Below are 16,596 nucleotides of genomic sequence, written 5' to 3' on the forward strand. Positions count from 1 at the left end.
CGTGGGACTATCTCCCCATTTAGCCGAGATATCTTGAAGGTTCCTTCACACAAAACTTCCATGATTTGATATGGTCCTTCCCAGTTCGGGCCTAAAACGCCATCCTTAGGATCCTTATTCGCCAGAAAGACCCTTCAGAGAACCAAGTCGCCTAATCCAAAACTACGTCTCTTGACTTTAGAATTAAAGTAACGAGTACTTTTTTGTTGATAATGGGTGAGCTGTAACTGCGAATCCTCTCGTTTCTCGTCAATTTGGTCGAGAGATGCGTTAAGTAATTCATCATTCTGCTCCTTGCTAAATGTCTTTTGCCTGTGAGTGGTTACCATAGCCTCAACTGGAAGAACGACCTCGCTTCCAAAAGTTAAGGAGAAAGGAGTGTGTCTCGTGGAGGTTCTGTGAGAAGTTCGGTATGCCCAAAGTACTTGCGGGAGCTATTCGGGCCATACTCCTTTGGCCTCATCCAACCTTTTCTTAAGGCTCACCTTTAGGGTTTTTCTCACAGCCTCGACTTGCCCATTAGCATGTGGATATGCTAATGAGGAGAAACTCTTAATAACGCCGTATTTTTCACATAAGTTAGTGAAGAGATCACTGTCAAATTGGGTCCCATTGTTCGACACTATCTTTTTAGGAATCCCAAACTGACATACAATATTCTTCACCACAAAGTCCAGTACTCTCTTTGAAGTGATTGCCACCACTGCGTAACGAACTCCTCCCTTGCCCATTGGTAGGGACCCTATTAGGTTGATTCCCCACACTACAAACGGCCACAGGGATGAGATCATCGTCAGCTCGACTAGAGCAGCTCGGGCAACTGTGGCGAAGCGCTAGAATTTGTCGCATTTCTAAACATAGGAGATGGAATCTTTCGTTACATTGGGCCAAAAATAGCCCTGCCTCAATATTTTCAATGCTAGGTTTTCCCCCCAGCATGATCTCCACAAAAGCCTTCACGCACTTCTTGCAGAATGGTTTTAGCCTCCTCAGGTAGAACACACAGTAGGAGAGGCAATGAATGACCACGTCGGTATAATGTACCATCCATTATCACATACCTCTGAGCTTGATAGAGTACTTTTCTTGCATCCTTTCCTTCCTCAGGTAGCCTCCCTGTTGTGAGGTATTCCATTATGGGGGTCATCCAGGTTGGTCTTGTGTCGATCATCTCGACCTCTACCATTTTTTCTGTCACTCTCGAACTCTCCAAGAACTCCACTAGCACGACATTCAAAGTCTCAGCTTCCTTGGTGGTGGCAAGCCTTGCCAAAGCATCAGCATTAGAGTTCTCTTCGCAAGGTATCTGCTCAATAGTACTGTACTCAAATTCGGATAGCTCCCCCTTCACCTTAGCTAGGTAAGACGCCATCTTGGTGCCTCGAGCTTGATACTTCCCCAAAACCTGATTAACCACGAGCTGAGAATTACTATAACATTGGGCGACCTTCGCTTTGAACTCCTTCGCCACTCTTAGTCCAGCCAGTAAGGCCTCATATTTGGCTTCGTTGTTAGATTCTTCAAATCTGAATCTCAGAGCTGTATGGAAGCGATGCCCTTCTGGGGAGATTAATATGATCCCAAATCCTGATCCATTCTCGTTCAATGACCCATCTACGAATATTCACAACTCTTGCACTGGTTCCTTCAAAAGCTCCTCTTGAAATCCGATGCATTCAGCCACAAAATCAGCAAGGCCCTGACTTTTGATTGAGGTCCGTGGCACATACAATATCTCAAACTGGCTGAGTTCAATTGCCCATTTTAAAAGATGTCCTGATGTTTCAGGATTTTACAATACCTGCCTTAAAGGTTGGTCGGTCATGACGTTGATTGAATGGGGTTGGAAATATGGTTGGAGCTTCCTGGAAGCCAATATCAGACAGATGCCATCTTTTCAATCAGTGGATATCGTGATTTAGCTCCAAGAAGTCTCTTGCTTATGTAATACACTAGTTTTTGAGTATGGTCTTCTTCTCAAACTAACACGGCACTGACTGCATTTTCTGTTATGGCCAAATAAAGGAACAGAGGCTCTCCAGACATAGGCTTAGACAATACTGGGGGCTCGGCCAAGTGTGTTTTTAGGTCGAGGAATGCCTGCTCGCACTCCTCAGTCCATTCAAATTTCTTGTTTCCCCTTAGCAAGTTGTAAAATGGCAAGCACTTGTCAGTGGATTTTGAAATAAAACGATTCAAAGCTGGCACCCTTCTAGTCAGGCTTTGAACTTCTTTGTGCGACTTGGGCGAGGGAATTTCTAACAATGATATGATTTTATCAGGATTCGCCTCTATCCCCCTCGTATTGACTATGAACCCCATAAATTTTCCCGATGCTACTTCGAAAGTACACTTCTGGGGATTCAGCCTCATACCATACCTCCTTAAGATCTCAAAACATTCTTTCAAATCAGATACATGGTTACCAGCAGCCTTGGATTTGATAAGCATATCATCGACATGCACTTCCATATTCCTCCCGATCTGATCAACAAACATTTTTTTGACTAATCGCTGATAGGTAGCTCCGACATTCTTTAGCTCGAAGGGCATGACTTTATAACAATATACGTTAGTTGGGGTCATAAAGCTAGTATGTTCTTGGTTCTAAAGATTCATCGCGATCTGGTTATATCCATAATACACATCCATAAAGGACATGAGCTCGTGACCCGCCGTGGCATCTACCAACTGATCAATCCTTGGCAGTGGGAAGCAATCCTTGAGGCAAACTTTGTTCAGGTCAGAGAAATCGATGCAGGTCCTCCATTTCCCGTTTGGCTTTGGAACCAGCACGAGATTGGCAACCCAGATCAGGTATTTTGCTTCATGAATAAACCTGCACTTTAATAGTCGAGCTACTTCTTCCTTCAGTGCTTCAGCTCGGACTATTCCTAAACGCCTTTGTTTTTGGGATTTTGCAGGCATGTTCTTGTCCAAGTTTAGAGTGTGCATTACACTCGGGCTTATTCCCACCATGTCTTCATGTGACCAAGCAAAAACGTCCAGATTCTCTTGCAAGAAATTGATCAGCTCCTTTTTCCTTTTGTCATCAAAATTTTTCCCAATCTTAACAACTCTTGAAGCCTCTTTGGGATCTATACTTACTTCCTCCAGCTCCTCAATGGCCTGGAGCTCTGACCTATCCTTGCCCATTCTTGGGTTGATGTCATCATGTGGGACGATGTCGCTATCCTTTGCTTCTTGAGGTTCTTTCGCCCCACAAGTTTCTTCCACTTCTTGGGACTCCTCACCTCCGTCACTTATGGACATAGCTTGCTACCCAGGTTGTGATTTTTCCTTCATAGAAATGCTATTGCATTCTCTGGTAGCGAGTTGATTGCCTCTAACGGTGCATATCCCCACAACTGAGGGGAGCTTGATTGCTAGGTGGCGGATAGAGGTTATGGCTTCAAATGCCATCAACGCAGGTCGACCCAAAATTACATTGTATGCAGCTGGACAGTCGATCACAATGAACTAGAGTATCTTGGAGACAATTCACGAGCCTTCTCCCAATGTTACCACTAACTCAATCGTCCCAATGGCTGCCGATCCTTTGCCAAAAAATCTGTAAGGAATCATTGAGGTCACCTTCAGTTCTGTCACAAACAACCCCATCTTTTCCAAGGTAGACCTGAAAAGCAGATTCACAGAACTCCCATTATCTACTAGTGTCCTCCGTACTCTTCGATTGGCGAGCTAAACGGTTATGACCAAAGGATCATTATGTGGGAATTGGACGTGACTAGCATCCTCTTCTGTAAATATGTCTGGTTGTTTTTCCAATCGCTGTTGTTTTGACAACCGCTGTTCCGAGACGAATTCCACTTCGTTATGGGATTTTAGTTTGTTAATGTACCTCTTATGGGCACCTCTGCTCATGCCTGCCAGATGGGGTCCTCCCAAAATGGTGGCTATATCTCCCCCTATTATCAGAGGAGGATCGTCCTAATTCGCTTAAGCTTTGGCTTGATTCATTGGAGCTTCAGGAGCTAACGAAGGGTTTTGTCTAGCGGGCTGACTAGGGACCACTCGATTTTGGGTGTATTGGGCCAAAGGTCCTGCCCTGATAAGGGTCTCAATCTCATCCTTCAACTGTCTGAAATCATCAGTGTTGTGACTGATATCATTGTGAAATCGGCAGAACTTCGAAGGATCTCTCTTTGCTCTTTTGTTTTTCAGAGGTTCTAGCTTCTTCCATGGAAGGCAGGTAGAATTGGCTAGGAAGATGTCCTCCCTAGTATCCATGAGGTCAGTATAGGTTGCGTAAACAGGCTTGAATTTTTCCCCGGACTTATTTTTCTTTGTTCCGCTCTGGTCTCCCTCACCATTTCTCTTCCTCTTATTATTTCCCCCTTGGTTATTTTGGGTAATGGTTTGAGCCGTAGTTGCAACATCCGTTACTGCTCCAATGGGCTGGGCAGGGTTTTGTCTGGTTCTTGCGATAGAAGATCGCGCCTCTTCTAGGCTAACCCATCTTTGACTCGTGACAAGAACTCGTCCACACTATTAACTCCTTTTCTCTGTAATTATTGCCACAAATCACCTCCAACAAGGATTCATGTCCTCATTGCCATGATCTTGGAGCTATCGTCAGCATCTCTAGCTCGTGCAGCGACATTGGAAAACCTACTTAGATATGCCTTCAACGGTTCTCCAGGTTGTTTCTTTACATTAGCCAATGAATCAGCCTTAATCCGAGCTGCTTGGGAAGCCCTGAATGCGCTCTTGAAATCAGCAGAAAACTTCTTCCATGAGCTAATCGAGTGCCTCTTGTATTATTTAAACCACTGCCTGGCTGGCCCACTTAGAGTTGAGGGGAATAAAAATGCACCTTAGAATGGGTCCAACATTGCGGGCCATCATCCTGGTGTTAAACATCCCAAGGTGATCAGACGGATCCCCATCTCCATCAAACTTTGACAAGTGTGGCATTCTGAAGCCCATCGGATATGTGGCCGCCGCAATATTTGGAGCGAAAAGCTCGAGCTCATCCTTTGAGTCACAATCGTCTTTGTCGTTTTTAGATAGAAGCTTATTCATTTGCTCTTCCCATCTGAGCTAACCTCTCGAGGGTTTGGTCCCTAGTCCCTAGGTTATTTTGGGGCAGTTCAACAGCTCCCATCCTATCATACGCGTTTGATGGGTTTTTGTCCCTCCAAGCTCGAGCTTGGTCTGGTGGGGCATTCCCATTATCACATACTATGGAAGGACCTCCTTCTTGACGAGTGTGACTAGCATCCTCATCTTGGGCTGAATTTCTTCTCTGCAAATTTAGGCGATCACACAGATCAGGCTGTGAATCGTATCTAGGGCTTTGTGCCGAACTTATATGATTTCTTAGATTGCCATTGGACCTACCACTTTGACGACTTTCAGTCCAATAACTTCCATTTGCAAAGCTTACAATTTGCGGTTGAGGTCGAGGATCTGGATTTTCAACACGTGTCCGTGGGACATAGGTATGGGTAGACGAAGGAGGGTTTCTCCTACTGTCTCCATAAGCAGGAATGTCCTACGTAGGCCAAGGTGGTGTTGGATGTCTAATAGGTGACGGGGGATGCCTTACTAGCGAGGCAATTCTTGTCCCATCAGGGCAAACTAAATTAGCCTGCCTCTGTTCTGCCCCATTATTTCTAGCCCTCTATGCCTGATGATCCGATCGTGACGCAGGAGGGTTAGCTGGAACATTCTGTCTCTGTGAGCCTATCTCAGCTCCTCCTCGTGGGTTGCCATGGGTATTCCAAGGCGCATGAGAAGGAGGCACCGAACTTAGGGTCGTGGTTCTAACCGATTGACTGATGTGCTGATGACCCTTATGAGGGCCACTAGGTTGAGCATTTTGGCGATCTCGTTCTGTAGGCACAGAACTTGGGGTGGCAGTTCTGACTGACCAACTTGGTTTGGATCAGTTATTCCTGTGGGACTTATGAGACCCACTTTGCCTCTTTCCAACATTAACGTCAGTTGCAAGAGGGGTAACTGAGCCAAAACCTCCTCAATTTGCATGTTTGCCTTAGCAAGATGGCTTCTTAACTGGATTTTTTCCAACTCAACAGCAGTTAACTAGTCTGGGTTTGGATTTGGTGGAAATGACGCCGAACTCCCAGTATCGCTATGACCCGCCGGTTGCTTTCCCGGACGTTGCTGAACTTTAGGGCCATGCTCGTTTGAAACAACGGTATGATGGGCCTCCTACCCACCAGGCTGTTCTATCTCATTGTCGTGCATTGAGCGAGTGACCACCATGATGAGATTTGACTAGGATTTTGATGAAAGCACTAATTCCCTCCTCTCAATGAAAGCACCAAACTGTTAACACGGTTTTTTTGCCAACAATGTATTTAAGAAATAATAAGGTTGATTAGTGCTTAAGAATAAACTGAAATATGAAATGAATTCATAAGAACACAAATCTTTTTACGTGGTTCAGTGGTTAAAATCCATCTAGTTCACGAGTCTATATTATTACTGTTTCTCTCTCTATTTTGGCAGAGTTTCAGTATTACAGAATAAATCATCCTTTTCCTTGTCCAGTATTCTCAGTATTTATAGAGAAATTCCATGGACAGGTTTGGGTAACCGCGTGATTCAATCACGGATTTACACATTTATTACATTTCATACAAACAATTCCCATTTATACTAGGATATGATTTGATCATGAAATAAATGATCTCCTAATATCTGGGATATTAAATATGACAGGCTGGTCATAAATAATCGTATAAAAGTACCCGAGTCTTTGGGGATCTACGGGTATGCAGTATATTTGAATTATCACGAGCTGGATATCTATCCAAGCTCGTACTTCGGCAGCCATTTGAATATCATGAGCTCGTGCATTACAAACTTCATGTCTGTAGCTTGGGTTAAACCCAGGACGCCTAACACCGAAGTTACTTACGTGGATAATAAACAAATATAATTTCCTTGGTTATTTCTCCGTATATTTGTTTGCCAGCTGTACCTGAGCTGAGTGAAGGACTCGTGCTGAAATTAGGGTACAACAGTAGCTTGGGTTCATGGATCCATGTTCCCCATGTCGTCTCTAGTAAAATTACATCTAATAGTTTCAAATAATTGATTTAATAGTCAATTAGTAATATCAAGTTGATTGGGTCAACATAAATAAATAATGGTGAATTATTTATTGATATTAGGTGAGAAATAGAAATACGAGAAAATTTGAGGATTTAATTGGAAATACTGAAAAGAGAGTTTTATAGACATTTGAGCAATTTTATTGATATTAATAAGTTAGTATTAATATTAGTAAAATAAACTAAATAAATGTTCAAAATATAAATAGTTATTTTGAACAATTATTTAATCAAATATTATTTAAAATAAATAAATAAGGATTTAATTTTGGGTAATTTTGGAAACAAAATTGAAAAGTCAAAATGTCAAATATGTCCCTATGTGGCCGGCCATATGTGTAGCTTGGTAAGCAAGTAATTGCTCCAATTATACACTTATTTATTTAATTAAATAATTAAATAAAAAATGGTAACTACTCTATTTTGGTTGCCCTAGCATTTGCCTATAAATATAACCTTAAGTGAAGTAATTTTCTAAGAGTCATTCAGGTAAAGAAAACTCTGTCAAATTACTCACTAGGCCACCCCTCTCTTTCTCCATATTTCTGCCTTCTCATGTGTTGAGACTTAACCCACCCTTTGTTATATCTAAATTAGAGAAAGGTTTGAAAGACCATGGTGCTTGTTCTAGCGGTTTGAATTTCTTGCAATACATAGCATTCTATAAGGACAAAAGGTTAGAGAATTCAAAGGAAGGAGTCAATAAATCCGTTGTGTATTAGTAAGTTCTATATATATTTGTGTTTATGTTAATTTACGAATATGGTGTTTAAATATATACTATGCGATTCTATGTTTCTATTATGTTTTTGGAAAAATAATAGGGAGCATGCATCTAAATTTAATTCCAAGATCCTACGATTGGGCCATTTGCTTTGTATTACTAGACTGAGCCTAATCAATTGAATAAAAATTAATAAAATGTAAGTTCATATTCTAGTATTTTTGGGCTTTGTGTGGAAGTTAGGGAGCGTTTGTAGTGGGTGCAACATACTGAACCCAACTCTCTTTCATGCAAGCTCGAATTGTTAAGGCTCATTTACCTGAGCTGAACTTAATTGTATTATGTTAATCTTTATAGTTGGACCTAATAATTGATTATAAATAAATTAATTCTAATTTTTGAATTAATTTTCAACGATAATTTTAGAAATAATAGGAAAATTATAAACTATGTTTTATTGATTATTTTAATAATTTGGCAAACCTAAGTTCGTAATTTTCAAAAGAATAAAATACTAAAATAGTTAATAATGAGTTTTTAAAATCTAAATTCAATCTCCACCTTTGATTTAACAAGGTTAGGTTTTAGTGGGACCTAATGACGCTTAGATTTTGTCTCCCTATGAAGGTGTTCACTAGACTCTTAACATGGTTGAATTTAGTAGGATAGATGGTTATAAATGTACCTTCTATAGACTCATCCCTACGGTGACTATAGGAATTAAGTCTATAATAATCAAAACCGTGGGTCAAACTCATAAAGTAAGAAACAATTTGTTTTTGTTACTTTGATCGAACGAATATGTAATTAATAAAAGTATAGATTGTTTTATTAATTGAAATGTTTCACTATTTGACTAAGTGGATATTTGTGACTCTCGCCTACTGGGACACATAGGTTTATGGCTAGTTGAAATACCTATGAAATATAGAGATAATTATTTTTTAGTATTTACTTATCTTTGAACATTGCTTGTATGTTGTGCTATTTCTGAAATTTGTATGAATGAATGTTTGTCGAACAATGCATTGATTTCTACTTTAATTGATTGTAGCTCAATGGCCTCCAACCCCATTATCGTTCTTATGACCAAGGAGTTACTAACCGCCAAGAACTTCATGAAAGGGAAGTATAATATCAACATAGTGTTGATCAGCGACAACTCGAAGTTCGTGGTGACTGAAAACAAACCAGACTTTCTTGGAGAGAACGCCATGAAGTCTGTGAGGGAAAAGTATGATCGTTGGACTTTTGCCAACAACAAGGCAAAGGCATACATGCCCGCCAGCATGTCAGAAATGCTAAAGAACAAGATGGAGGATGTCAAAACTGCTTTCGACATCATGGAACAACTCCAAGAAATGTTTGGGCACAAGTCGGCGCAAGCTAGTTTCAAGGCTCCTAAGAAGTATGTAAATTGTATGGCACCTGGCAACCATGTTCGTGATCATTTCATTAAGATCACGAACTACTTCCATGAAGTTGAGCTGCATGGAGCAATAGTAGATGAGAAGACTCAAGTTGGAATCATTCTCAACAGTCTTGGAGCCAATTTTCTTATGTTAACCATGAACTATTTCCTTAACAAGCTGGACTATGGAATGGCTTAGTTATTGAATAAGATCCTGATAAGTACATTGTTATATATATTTTTTGCAAGTTCTTTCGTATTTGGATGATGCTAATTTGGTGTTTTAATAGATTTTAGCTTCATTTTGTAAGTTTTCGATATTTAAACTAAGTTGTAATTTTTGTTGATAACACTGATATATTTGATGCAATTTTGGTTTAAGAATTTTATAGGCTACAATAAGGAGTTGCAAGATGAATTTGAGAGGTAACTCTAACGTGTTTTGAAGTCTCTAAGCATATATGGTGATGTTGTGGTGAATGAAGCTTTAGTAACGGCTTACAAAATCAAGTGAAAGGAAATTTGGAGCGTTGGTTGTGGCTCAAAGAAGTGGTGGCTGCAGCCTAATTACAAGGAATTACGGTTTTGGAAACAAAAATTTTTGGTAGCGGCGAGTACTTCTTCAGGTAGCGGCCAAAATACGAATTTTTAAGAGAAATCGTGCATTGGTAGCGGACACTACTTTTCTAGGCCGCTACTACTGGCCGTGGCCACCACTTTTCCAGGTCGCGACCAGTCAACGCGATTTTAGTTTTTTATGTTATTTTTAATTAGATTTTTAAGAGGATTATAAAAGGTTTTATGGCTAATGTTTTCATAAGTTTTTAATTCAAATTCTAGAGATTAGAAGAACAGAGGAGAGGAGAGGACAACAATCTTTCCTACATCAAACTAGTATTTTCTTCTTCTCTTTAAAACTCATTAATTTGAATTTTGATTAAGTTATTGGTTATGTTTGTAATTATGGAGTAATCTTCTTTTAGGTTAAGGGTTATTTCAAAACCCAAAACATGAATTCTTGATTTTGCATAATGAATGTTATTTCTTGATTTCTCCAATGTTAAATTGCTTCTATGATTTTATGATTAATGTTATGGATTATGTTATATCTTGTTAGATGGCCAACTAATTAGGATGTTGCATTGTTCTACTATCATCTTAAAATTACTATTCACCTAATCGTTTAGGGTTCTAAGTGTATGTGATAATTTGCAATTGATAGTATTTTCATAGGTACTATTGATTGTGATGAAGTTTAGAACCTAGGTTAAACGAATTATATGCTAAATTGATTTGTTGCTTAGATTAACATATCTCCACAGAAATTAATGCTATTCCTAGGATAAATAGATTACATGCTTCATGGATCTATTGCTTGGTATAAAAGTTTAATTATTGAGTGTTTTACCTTGATTAATTGTAATTGAGATATTGGGATAATTGACTTCTTCAGCGTTATCTACGCGGTTAATAATTTAATTAGGAAATCAGAATAATGTTTATTATTATTGGTCTTGAATGAATGTGGAGGGTGGAGAATGACTCTTAATTGTTTCTTTAAAATGTAATATCAACTCATTATTGTTTTTATGTTTATGCTATTTAAGTTTCAATTTGAGAAAAAAAAATCCCTTCTTTAATTTTTGTTGTTAATTCTTGAATAATAATTTGAGCGTAGTCCTCATGGGTTTGACTCGTATTTACTGTTATAGTGATATAATTGGTAATACTGAAAAGAAAGTAACAATTAAACTTGACACGACACTCGGCACACGACACCCATCAAATTTTTGGCGCCGTTGCAGGGGATCGAACCCGGGTCACTGCGTGACAGGTGGGAATACTTACCACTATACTACAACAATTGTTGCTTAATTGAGACAATCATTTGTTGGAATAGCTCCTGTGAAAGGAAAAGCTTGGGTAACGCAACAAGGATTTGATTTAGAGATGATTTATTTCCCCTCTCTTATGGCACAAATAGAGACAAGAAAATGGAAAACTTTGTGCTCTCAGCCACAAGTGGCAGTCCAGCCTATTGTTCGTGAATTTTATGCAAATGTTGTGGAATGAGCTAACAATAAAGTCATAGTTTGTGGCCTTTCTGTTAGTTACTCTGTTGTTTTTATCAACAAATTCTACAAGCTCCGAGACATCCCTAATGATGAGTTTAGTCAATTAGAAAAGGATCCACACGTAGATGCTATCATAGCCACTCTTGGAGTCCATCTAGGTGTTAAATGACAGACATTTGAAAATGACCAATCAAGCAAGTTCAAGGCTAAATTTATGGATTTAAATTCTAAGGCTTGGCAATGGTTCATTGGGGCAAAGCTCATGCTAGCAAAGCATTTCGACGATGTTGATATTGCGTATGATGCACTCATCTATGCTATTGTTATAGGAAAATCCATTGATGTGGGAAAGGTTATTAAGTCTTCCATCATTAAGAGCATGGCGTATGTACATAATGCCTTTTATCATCCTCAGCTCATCACTACAGTATGTGCTAAAGCTGGGGTGGTATGGGATGAGACTGAAGAGTTGTTGTTCCCTATGCACATATTGGATAAATCCAACATCCTTTGCCTCATTCCAAAGGACAAGATTGAAGCCAGTTCTTCTGCACCGCACCAATTCAACCTCCAACTGGGAAAGGGAGGAGTCTCACTAACCGTTTGGGCACTGTGGAGCAAGAATTGTATTACACTCGCCTTGATTTACAAGCCCATCACACAGAATTTCATGAACATCAGCAGAGAATGTTAGAATGGGCTAGTTATCAAGATTTATGTTCTTGGATGCATGCAGCTAGTATTGGAGTCAACATGTCTGATTATCCTCTTGCACCAACATGGTTGCAGCCATATCCTCCATCGATCCCAGTGCCACAAGAGCCTGCCATTGACGTCCATGATGAGGAGCAACCAGGAGACATTCTTGCTCAGATGGACATGCCTGACCAGTGACATGATTTTGAGGAATTTTCGTTTTCCTTTTCTTTACTTTTACTTTTGTTTGTAATAAGTTTCATTGATGACAATGTACTGTTTAAGTGTGGGGGAAGAGAACAATTTCATTTTGTCTGTTGTTGGGTTTATTTTTTCGGTAATTTTTTCTATTTTTCATTTTTTAATATGTTTTTTTATTAGTTTGAGTGTTTTCTTGTGTTGGTCTTGTTGAACATAGTGGTCGATGATGAGAACTATGGATTGTATTGAACGTGGTGCTAGATAATTATGAATTCTATATGATTTGTGTACTTAACCCATGTGTGATTGCTACTTAAGCCTGAGCTTGTATTTTGGAATTTATGAACATAATCGATTTTAATTCTTATTTTTATTGGAAACAATTTTTTGAATGTTGGAAATTTAAAGTCTCTGTCACTCTAGAAAGCATTGATTAATTATTTGAGGTGAAATCATGAGTGCACATAGTTTGGGAGATGATTAAGGCAAGTTCTTTAGATTGTTTGAGCATTTCAAGCCTACCCTTGATATATTATTCCATAGTTTTCCATTTTGTGCCACAATGACTATTCTTTTCTTCTATGAACCTAGAAGCTAGACCTTTACAGCTTTGAAAATTTTAATCCTTTCTTGTAACCCATTGCACCATAGTCATAAGTGAATGTTATTTTGTGTGATGGATAATATAAAAAAGGGAGGAAAATTATGTAATGATTCTTTTGTTTGGGTTGTGCTCTGAATGTAAAGGATCTCCTATTTCCCTATGAAATGTGAATTGAAAAAAAAAAGAAAAAAAAAGAGTTTGCAATGAAAAATTTCAAATATATATATATATTTATATTGCAAAAGAACAAGTATGAGGGAAATAGTGAGATCAATGTGAAAAGAAGAAGATAAAAGATTGTTTATTATAGATTTGTATGGGAAGTTTGTGGGAGGATCTAAATATTAGAGAAAAAAAAGGTATGCTATGGTGTGAATTGAGCCTAAATGTAACTTTTTCATCTACCTCTAACCTTAGCCTTACATTACAAGCTTATAAAGACCTTTTGATTCTTGATTATGTGTATTTATATTAGTGGTAAATAATTGGTCAATGTCTATGGAGTGAATGTTCTTTCATGAGAAGTTCTTTCTATACAAGGGACACATATATATAAATAATAGACATGCATGGATTGATATTGATACATCTAAGTGGATAAGATTGATTGTGAATGAGGTTATAGAGATTGAATTTAAGTAGTGATTCACTCTGGGATTGAATTTCTAATGAAAATGTAATTTGATTTATTCTAGCATTATATATTTGTGTGATTCTTTGAGACAATCATCACTTTCAACAAGACTGTTGCTTAATTGAATCTAGTTTTTTTGTTTGACGTTATTTTTAGTATTTTTATTTTAGTTTTAGTTGTTTGCTAAGGGACTAGCAAAGTTCAAGTGTGGGGGAATTTCATAAATTCATTGTTATATATATATATTTTGCAAGTTCTTTCGTATTTGGATGATGCTAATTTGGTGTTTTAAGAGATTTTAGCTTCATTTTGTAAGTTCTCAATATTTAAGCTAAGTTATAATTTTTGTTGATAAAACTGATATATTTGATGCAATTTTGGTTTAATAATTTATAGGCTACAAAAAGGAGTTACAAGATGAAGTTGAGATGTAATTCTAATGTGTTTTGAAGTCTCTAAGCATATATGGTGATGTTGCGGTGAATGAAGCTTGAGTAGCGACTTACAAAATCAAGTGAAATGAAATTTGGAGTGTTGGTTGTGACACAAAGAAGTGGTGGCCGCAACCTAATTGAAAGGAATTAAGATTTTGGAAACAACAAGTTTTGGCCGCGGCGAGTACTTCTTCAAGTAGCGGCTAAAATACGAATTTTTGAGAGACACTGTGCACTGGCCGCGTCGACTACTTTTCCAGGCCATGACTCAAGATGAATTTATCAAGTATGAGGCACACTGGCTGCGACCACTACTTTTTCGGGCAACGACTAGTCAACATGATTTAAATTTTTTATGTTATTTTTAAATATATTTTTAAGAGGTTTATAAAGAGTTTTAGGGCTAGGGTTTTCATTTGTTTTTAATTACGAATTATGGAGATTGGAAGAACAGAGGAGAGGAGAGGACAACAATCTTTCCTACATCAAACTAGTTTTTTCTTCTTCTCTTTAAAACTCTTTAATTTCAATTATGATTATGTTATTGGTTATGTTTGTAATTATGGAGTAATCTTCTTTTAGATTAAGGGTTATTTCAAAACCCAAATCATGAATTCTTGATTTTCAATAATGAATGTTATTTCTTGATTTCTCCAATGTTCAATTGCTTCTATTCTTCTATGGTTAATGTTATGGATTATGTGATATAATTAGGATGTTGCATTGTTCTACTATCATCTTAGAATTACTATTCACCTAATAGTTTAGGGTTCTAAGTGTATGTGATAATTTGCAATTGATAGTATTGTCATAGGTATTAATGATTGTGATGAAGTTTAGAACCAAAGGTTAAAGGAATTATATGCTAAATTTATTTGTTGCTTAGATTAACGTGTTTCCACATAAATTAATGTTATTCCTAGGATAAATAGATTACATGTTTCATGGATCTATTTCTTGGTATAAAGATTTAATTATTGAGCGTTTCACCTTGATTAATTGTAATTCGGAGATTTGGATAATTGGCTGCTTCAGCGTTATCTATGGGGTTAATAATTTAATTGGGAAATCAAAATAATGTTTATTATTATTGGTCTTGAATGAATGTGGAGGTTGGAGAATGATTCTTAACTGTTTCTTTAAAATGTAATATCAACTCATTATTGTTTTTATGTTTATGCTATTTAAGTTTCAATTTGAGAAAAAAAATTAGTCCTTTAATTTTCTTTGTTAATTCTTGAATAATAATTTGAACGTAGTCCTTATGGGTTTGACTCGTATTTACTGTTATACTGATATAATTGGTAATACTGAAAAGAACATAATAATTAAATTTGAGACAACACCCATCAAATTTTTGGCGCCGTTGCCAGGGATCGAACCCGGGTCACCAGCGTGATAGGCGGGAATACTTACCACTATTCTACAACAACTGTTGCTTAATTGAGACAATCATCAGTGGGAATAGCCCCTGTGAAAGGCAAAGCTTGGGTAACGGAATGAGGATTTGATTTAGAGATGACTTATTTCCCATCTCTTATGGTACGAATAGAGACAAGAGAATGGCAAACTTTGTGCTCTCAGCCACAAGCGGTAGTCCAGCCTATTGTTCGCGAATTTTATGCAAATGTTGTGGAGCGAGCTAACAATAAAGTCATAGTTCATGGCGTTCCTATTAGTTACTCTGTTGCTGCTATCAACAAATTCTACAAGCTCCAAGACACCCTCGATGATGAGTTTAGTCAATTAGAAAAGGATCCAGACCTAGATGCTATCATAGCCACTCTTGGAGTCCATCCAGGTGCTAAATGGCAGACATTTGAAAATGATCAATCAAGCAAGTTCAAGGCTAAATTTATGGATTTAAATTCTAAGGCTTGGAAAAGGGAAATATTTTATTCCCAATTTTTTATATCAAATAAAATAGATTGGATGCTTATAGTTAAAATAAGAAAAGAGTTGTCATCTTTTATACACTATTTGTTTTCCTACAATCAAGAGAAAAATCACATAAAGATATAAATAAATGAAACTAATTAAAAGAGAAAACTTACCCATTCCCATTAGGCTAGTTTTCTCTAGGGTTAGATAAAAGGGAAAAAAAGAAAATAGAAGAGCATATTGCTCCTTGGGATGGCGTGCAAGAGAAGAGAGAGAGAGAGAGAGAAGAGAAAGAAGGAGAAGAGAAGAGGAGAACCTTGAAGTCATAGGTGAGTGTCTTTGTTTTTTAGTGAATTAAATCATCTCCTCTATATCCTCATCTTTTTTAGTTTAATCTCTAGTATTCAGGTTGATATTATTGTTTTTCTTTTGTGGGTTTCGAATCCCTAGAGGTTGGTTGAGGTGGTGAATATTTTGTGTTCTTGATTTTACAATCAAGAGAGGTAATGAGCCTTTAGTCCTATTGTTATTATATTTTCTTGGGTTATATGGATTGATGTTTTTTTTTATTTTGATGCATGAAGGATTTGACCTAGGCGTGTGGCTTGGTATCTTATGTGGTTGGTTTGTAGCATTGTTCTATTGTTGATCATGGGAAAAATCTTGTTTATGGTTTTGGACATATTGGGAATTTCCTATGGTTTGTTTCTATACATTTAGATTATTCCTCATTGAAATATGCTAAGGATTCTTGTTGTATGCTTTTGTTATAAACCTAATATATTATTTTCTCAAAGGCACGAAAAGTTGGTGGTATAATTTTGTAATGG

At 37.6% G+C, this 16,596-nt stretch overlaps 1 protein-coding gene across 1 annotated transcript; it reads left to right on the plus strand.

Moving 5' to 3' along the window:
* The first annotated feature begins 8,888 nt into the window (after positions 1-8,888).
* Positions 8,889-9,440, plus strand: LOC133825130 (uncharacterized). The gene has a single exon (XM_062258119.1). The coding sequence runs from the start codon at positions 8,889-8,891 to the stop codon at positions 9,438-9,440; it is 552 nt and encodes a 183-aa protein (XP_062114103.1).
* The last annotated feature ends 7,156 nt before the right edge of the window (positions 9,441-16,596 follow it).

This window comes from Humulus lupulus, chromosome 1 (assembly GCF_963169125.1).
Source record: "Humulus lupulus chromosome 1, drHumLupu1.1, whole genome shotgun sequence".
NCBI lineage: Eukaryota > Viridiplantae > Streptophyta > Magnoliopsida > Rosales > Cannabaceae > Humulus > Humulus lupulus.

Coding starts and splice junctions, on each gene's coding strand:
- LOC133825130 (XM_062258119.1), top strand. CDS start 8,889: ATGGCCTCCAACCCCATTATCGTTCTTATGACCAAGGAGTTACTAACC.